Source organism: Parasteatoda tepidariorum, chromosome 8 (assembly GCF_043381705.1).
Source record: "Parasteatoda tepidariorum isolate YZ-2023 chromosome 8, CAS_Ptep_4.0, whole genome shotgun sequence".
NCBI lineage: Eukaryota > Metazoa > Arthropoda > Arachnida > Araneae > Theridiidae > Parasteatoda > Parasteatoda tepidariorum.
Genome location: NC_092211.1, coordinates 73,695,921 through 73,703,114, shown reverse-complemented (window position 1 = coordinate 73,703,114; position 7,194 = coordinate 73,695,921). Strand labels below are relative to the sequence as shown.

Below are 7,194 nucleotides of genomic sequence, written 5' to 3'. Positions count from 1 at the left end.
GGCTAAACAGTGGTTTGAATCTCAGTGTTGATACTCCAATGTTCCTTTCATTCTTCCAATATACGAAGAGTTTTCAGTGTCTCGCATTCTTCAATTAATGACCTTGAACTATAGTATTCGAACCAAGTATACGAAACCATCATTCATGCATAAATGGCGCAACACCCACAGTTACAACAGTTAGTTTTCAGTGCAATGTGTTCATATTAGCAACTGTTCTTTCCATTTTATTCCGGAGATACCTAACTCACCAAATATGAATTCTCTTAAAAGTCGCATTCTACATTCTTGCACAAAGAATGATTTGATTTATTTCTTACTTAACAAAAAAGACTAACAAGTTGCTTTGAAGAACATATACAAACTAATTCTGGAACTAAGTTGCCAACTCGAAACTAAAATACGGTAGCATTTAAATACATCAACAAATAATTAATCTGGGTTATATAAAGGACGTAAGCTCAGAACTCTTAAATAACACTAATTCAACACAGTTTTAATTAGTATTGATATCTTACTGATATTCATAATACACTTATATTAAACATTTGAACGCGATTCCTGTGCCCTGCCAACCAGGCTATCCCGGTCCCTTCCAATTTTCTGTTAAATACAAAATTTTGTTAATTCCCTTGTCTTCTGGATTGGGTTCAAAATTACAAGGCTACGGAGTTAGTAGTCGTAAGCCCATAAAATTACGTCGGCTGTTCAACGATGATTATAAAATGTAACATAAATAACATTACAAAAGTATGTTTATTTTCAATTACATTTCTATTATTTTAAGAGTTTAATATTCGCTTTATTTTCTACATGAAGGCACTGATATCGATATATATATTTGAATTCTGCAGCATATAACTTGAACTAGTTTATCTTGATAATTACCTGAACCAGGTAACTGTCCATGTGCCATGTTCTTGCGAAAGTGGTGAAGCTTATTATATTATTAGTGGTGAAGCTTAAGTTAAAAAGTGATTAATTTAGTTCCTTCTTCAAATCTGAGAACACGCGAAAGTTTCTGAGAAGTTGTGGCTCTGTGTTGAAAGTTGTGAGGAAGAATGTATTTGCACTTCTGGTTACATGTTTGTACGAATTTTATTATTTTCGATTTTGAGTTAAGTGTTTCATAATGCCTGTAAGAGTTTATTGTTCTTCTAGCAGGCATATAGTTATCATACTTTAATTTTAATCGATTTTTCTACGAGGATGATATGAAATATAAAGTTCATTGCTTTCACATGGGCATAGTGACAAGCTGGTGAGAATGGTTGAAAAAAATTAAAACAGGTTTTATGAAATTATGTAGGGACTCAATGGTTTGAAATGTAACTAACTAGCATGGAGACCTCCTCTTTGGAATAAGCTTCATATATTTTCGCTTGAATCGTACAAAATGATAATCTTAATACTTTTTTTCAATCTGTCTGGTGGATTAACTAAATTTCACTGATGTCATAAATTCTTCTAAATTCGGAAACTAATGGAGCAACATTTTATTCAAAGCAAAGTTTGTCCCTGTAGCTATTTCAATATTGCACTGTAAGATTGTGCACGATTATGTAGTCCAATAATCATTTGAATATTAGTTAATTTTTTTGGAGATTTTTTTCTCCTTAATAAATAGGTTTAAAAATTATGAACGCGAAACCTTCATGTGATTAAAAATTTCTATTCCCTTGCCGCAGAAATTTGATTAAACAAATTTTTATACTTTTTTCCTTATTTTGTAATAATGTAGGTCAAAATGAGTGAAAAATAATATTTTTATCATTATAATAATTTATAGCTAAGAATTATATATGAAACACCGGTGTCTCCTTCTAGGTAAAAAGTAAAAATCTTCACATTTCAAAAACTTTTCAAATTTTTGCTTTTTTGAAGTTATTCATCATTAAAATGTCTTTAATTTACAAAATCAATCATTGACAAATATTTTATATGAATTTTTCATACTACTCTCTTTTGATTTTATATTTCAGTACGATTCCGATATTCTAATAGAGTTTTTTTAGTAACTATTAGATTAATTTTTCAAAGATTTAAAAATATCGAAATATATTTTTACGTGCAGTTAGAAACGGAGAAAAAATATTTAAGAGGGATACCAGTATCCTATGAAAGCTCAACAACTTTAAAGAGTAAGCTATTGTCGTGTCAATAGTGGTTTTCATCAATACAACAGTGAAAACTTTCAATTTATTTGGGATTTAGAACATTTTGGAGTACACAGTTGTGTGTATGCAACTTCTAATGAAGAAAATTCTACTTGTGTCTCTGTACTCTGTATCGAATATTTCTATTTGATTTGTTGAACAAATACTTGGTTTTTCTTCATCCAAAATTTTGTAACAGGACTCAAACACTTAGAATCTGCAGGTATTGCATTCTTTTTCCATCCTGCAAAAAGTAGAAAAACAAAAATGAAATAATTAAATAAATTTTTAATTCACATAATATATATTTATAGATAAAGAACATTTATTGGATATCCTTTTATCTCTATGTAAAAAATTATAACAATGTGTTGATGTCATGATACCCAAAACTGGCCTACCATTTAAAAAAAAGTGGAAAGAAGGTCGTGTTCGCTTTGCTCAGGAAACTAGAAATCTTATTCATACTAAGTTTCGAAGTTCGTTGATAGATAGCGCTCTTAAATTTGGAAGAAATTTTAAAAAAAAAATTATTTCAATATAATTGTTAGCAACAATAACGTTTTAGCATTTAAAGAAGAAAATAAACAGTTCTCCTCTTAACCATTTTAGTTAGAATCATCCGTTGAAGGTTAAAATGGAAAGAGGAGGAAAGAGTTATTTCATAGTTTTTCTAATCAAACGCGCCCGCTGTTGATGACATTTATAACTAGTTCTGAAACCTTATAATAAAACAACTTGTTTCCTAAGTTGAATGTAGCAAACTAGGACTTTTACAAAACGTTGGTCATTATCAGTAGCATATAATGAAATAGAGGAAGTATGATTAAAGATTGTCATACAGATCGATAAAGTTTTTAAAAAGGTATACTAAAACTTTTAATAGGATTTAATGTAAATATGAAAAAATTCAGTTGTATAAAATTTAAAGATAACTTATAATTAAAGAAAAAACCACAAACGCATTGTAATTTTTGATAATGATAACAAATAAAATTTTATTATTTTCCGAATAATTCGATACTATGCACATCAGTGAATATTTTCTAAACTATAATACAGAAGAAGATACAGCTCATATTGCAATGACATGCATAGAGATAGTAATCATTTTTTATTTCTTATTCTTGCATACTTGTTGAATTCTTAATACTATAGGAAAATGCTGTTACTTATACCACTTAAGTGCCCGCAAGGAGGCTTGAAACCAAGTGAATTTTTAAAGCTGATGGTGCATTTCTGTTTTTTTCCAGTTGCGCCATCTATGGCCAAGAATACGAATTCAGTCTCACATACGTCACAGCCCGTTTTACATGGAGAACCCAATCATACTCCATTAATTCATTTATTCCCTAATCGGAAATTTTGACCCTGACCAGAGAGCGATCAATCTCCTATTTAATAACCCCAGAGATATTAATTTGTTATGGGAACTTGGAGGACTTTGTGACAAACAGATTTAACGTGCCCAGTCATCATTTAATATATAGGAATTCCTCTACCTGTGGGATTTGATCTCACGTTTTCGAACACAACGTCACACGAGCACAACGTCCTACCAACAAGGCTATCCCGACTTCCATTATAAAAATTAACGAAAAAGAAAAAATGACTTTATAAATAAAAAGACTTTTACAGATGTTTCTTAATAGAAATTTCATAAAATGTTGTAATAAATAAGCTATTTTATTAGTCATACATTATATATTTTATTAGTTATAATCCTATATACATATTTATATTAGTGTAAATAAATATTTATGTTATAATCTATTACAGATTCAAAAATTGCTCCCCAAAAAAAGGTTTTTTTTAAAAATAAATCAAATCAAATTGAGTGCCTTAAATTTTATAATGAGACACTAGTTCATTAAGCTACAATGCGTAAGCATAACAAGTTCCAAATTAAAATTAGTCACTGGGGAAAAAATTAGTCACCCTTAGAGAAATCTTGAAAAACATCATTTAATAACGTGCAACACCATCTTCGGATTTGATAACCACCTGAATTCGGTTAGGAAGTGAATATATCTATTTGGATGGAGAAACCGGTTTTGCTATGAAGAGAAAACTACAGGTTAAAATTCAACTTTTTACGTGCAGAACAGTTAGTGGGTTAAGCCAAACGCTGAGGATTTGCTCGCTTCAATCCAACAAATCGCGAGATTGCTGATTTCGGCCACTTACCCGTTGTTCCAACATGTCTCACGAATTTTCAATGGAGTTCAAATCGGAGGTGGTTTTGCAAGCCAGTCGAGATGCACTTGAGGGTCTGAGTGTTCATAAAACCAATCACATATTTTTCAATCCAGAGGAACTCTGCTGTTGTCCTCTTGAAAAATAGAGGCATCGACAGCATTCTCTTCTTGAAGTTGTTGACAGAAAGGCAACACTTGATCATTCAGAATCTTCAAATAAACATGTTGGTTCATGTTAGTGGTGGCTTCAGTGAGTGAATCCAATCCATAATAAGCCCTTGTACCAACCTTGAACATAATCAGGATGAAATGCTACATCTGGTCTACTGTGCACTCGACGACGTGAGTCATTTAAATAAAGGCAAAAACGTGATTCGTCAGACCATATTACATTCCGCGAGTCAGCAACTGTCCACGTTCGGTGACTTCTAGCCGACTGAAGTCGCGCAGCTTTATGTGCCTGCGTGAGCAATGGCCTCTTGCGAGGTGTTCGACTCCAAATGTTTATTTCATGAGGCTAACGCCACAATCTTCTCTCACTAACAGATTAGGATGGACCTTTATTCACTAACTGCAGCAATTTCTGTCGGGTTTGAAAGCGATTTTGATTGACAAATCGTGAAACACGTCTCCGATCTCTTTCACACACGATCTTTTTCGATCACAATTCTGACGTCGTCTTTCGTGACCACGCGTATTATACCACTGCTTGTAAACACGTTGAACAATCCGCATCGAAACACCAACAAATCCAGCAACTTCATTTGACCATGGGCACGACCAAATACAATTGCGCCTTTTTGCCACTCTGCCCCATCATTGCACTTATATTTGCGCACAATTTTCGCTTAAAATGAATCTCACTGATGGCTTCTTGCCTTTGATCACGCTGAGGCAGTGCACACGCAGTTGAGCACATCACTTGACCCCTGCGTCATCAAGCAAAACCTAACGATTCAACGGTACTTGCGTACTAGGGTGACTAATTTTTTGTCCGTTGAGCTTATGCACGCTTTTAATATATGTTTTAAAATGTTTTAATTTAAACTTTTAATATATTTATGTTAAAAATTGTTTTAACAGATTATGAAGGAATATTAACATACTTACCCGTTATTAAAGCAGCAAAAGCTGTGAGTAAAAATGTCAGAAAGAATCCAATGAAAGAATACCACATAAATGTCATTTTGTACAGTACGAAGTGATTCCTGAAATACATACTCATTTATTATTGATTTTATTATGTTTATATTCAAGCTAACTTATTTAATATTTCACCAATATTAGCTTTAGATGATGAGAATGACAATAATTTCAGAATGCAAAATGATATATTTACATATCAACTCATTAAATATTTCAACGCTATAAATGGGATGAGTGACACTATTTTAAAAGTGCGAAATGATATTAAAAAGTCATATTCTCTTCCCAAATCGGATTTAAATTAGATTTTCGTTTTTTCCTTCCGATTTTATGCTTTGCTTTTTTAACATCTTCGCCAAGTTTTTGTCAAACACATGGTTTGACATTAAGTTTCAAAAAAGTGAGAAATAAGGCATTTGTTTTTATAAGATTTAAAGAAATTACTCTTTCTAAGGTAACTTCTATGGATTTCTCTCAAAAAATAAAAGCGATAAAATTATGAGATTCATAATTTCGGAAAATTGTTTTGGTACTTCACATATTTTAGTTCTTTAAGTTTAGAATTTACATTTATTTTTGTTTTATCTGGCTGAAACTAATTTGAATGTTAATGAAAAAAAAATCTGAATTTATATTACTCAAGAAGAAAAGTATTTTTCAAAACTTTAAATTCTGGAAAACCTTTATTTCTGAATAGCATTTCAGAAAAATGCTGGTTGTGGAATTGTATTGGCTTTACTTTATCAGGAAAGTATTATATAAAATTAGAATACTGTTTGCTAAAACTCTTCATTTGTAATTGAGTGATAATAATGAGGTTTACATGATTAAATACTTAGAGTAAATATCAATAACTTTTTTGGAAATTAACTAAAAACAATAAAAATTTATTTAACTCTTCTCTAAATCGTTCATTCTCTCCGAATTTTACTTGCAAACCAATAAAATATTTATGTATATATATGTAATTCCTTTATTTATGATTAAAAATTAAGCAATTATTTTAAAATTTATGCATTGTAATGCATTTTATTAAACTTATTTACCAAATTTTAAGTTATTAAGTAAGTATTTTTAAAATTTTTAAGTTAGCCGCTTTTTAAATGAATAAAATGAAAGAATATAAATTAGTTGCTTAATAAATAAGAAAGAATAGGCAACAAGCTTTAAGTTAATTAACTATAGGTAAACACAAAGGAAGGAATATATATATCGCTCACGGGCTGCAATAGTGGCACAACTCAAAAAACGCGCGTTTTGAACTAAGAACAGGTGTAAATATGAAAAGACAAATTCTTTTCAGCAGCAATACTAGCACAACTCATAATTCAACTTGCAGGTAATCTTTATTTAAGCAAACTAAAGCATTTCTTATGCATTTTTCTCAGCAATGAAAACTTTAAAAACCCACTGTCTCAAAACATGATTTTTTGTTTCACATAGCATGTACGAGGGTTGCTATTTATATTTCTGGCCTTGACAACAGTAAGTGTTGCTAGGCGACCGCAGACGATTTTAATCGAAAGTTTGATATTTTTAAACATAAATTCAGCAGACGATTTACCATTATAGCTTCATTTGTGTTGTTGACAGTAAATTGAAAGGTTTTTCTCTTTCAAAAAATGGAATTGAATCGTGAACATTTTCGTGCCATTATTTTTCATAATGTGTAGTTAAATAATTGATTACAAGAG

General features: G+C 31.0%; 1 protein-coding gene across 2 annotated transcripts in view; it reads right to left on the bottom strand.

Moving 5' to 3' along the window:
* Positions 1-2,179: 2,179 nt before the first annotated feature.
* LOC107440799 (putative sodium-dependent multivitamin transporter) overlaps positions 2,180-7,194 on the bottom strand; it is a 24,187-nt gene continuing 19,172 nt past the window's right edge. The window contains exons 10-11 of one of the 2 annotated variants that reach the window (XM_016053839.3): positions 5,465-5,562; positions 2,180-2,400 (exon numbers count right to left, since the gene is read on the bottom strand). In XM_016053839.3, the coding sequence (XP_015909325.2) occupies positions 2,300-2,400; positions 5,465-5,562 (199 nt within the window). In that variant the 3' untranslated portion in view covers positions 2,180-2,299. The remainder of the gene's footprint in view (positions 2,401-5,464; positions 5,563-7,194) is intronic. The other variant, XR_011637448.1, reaches the window with a different exon arrangement.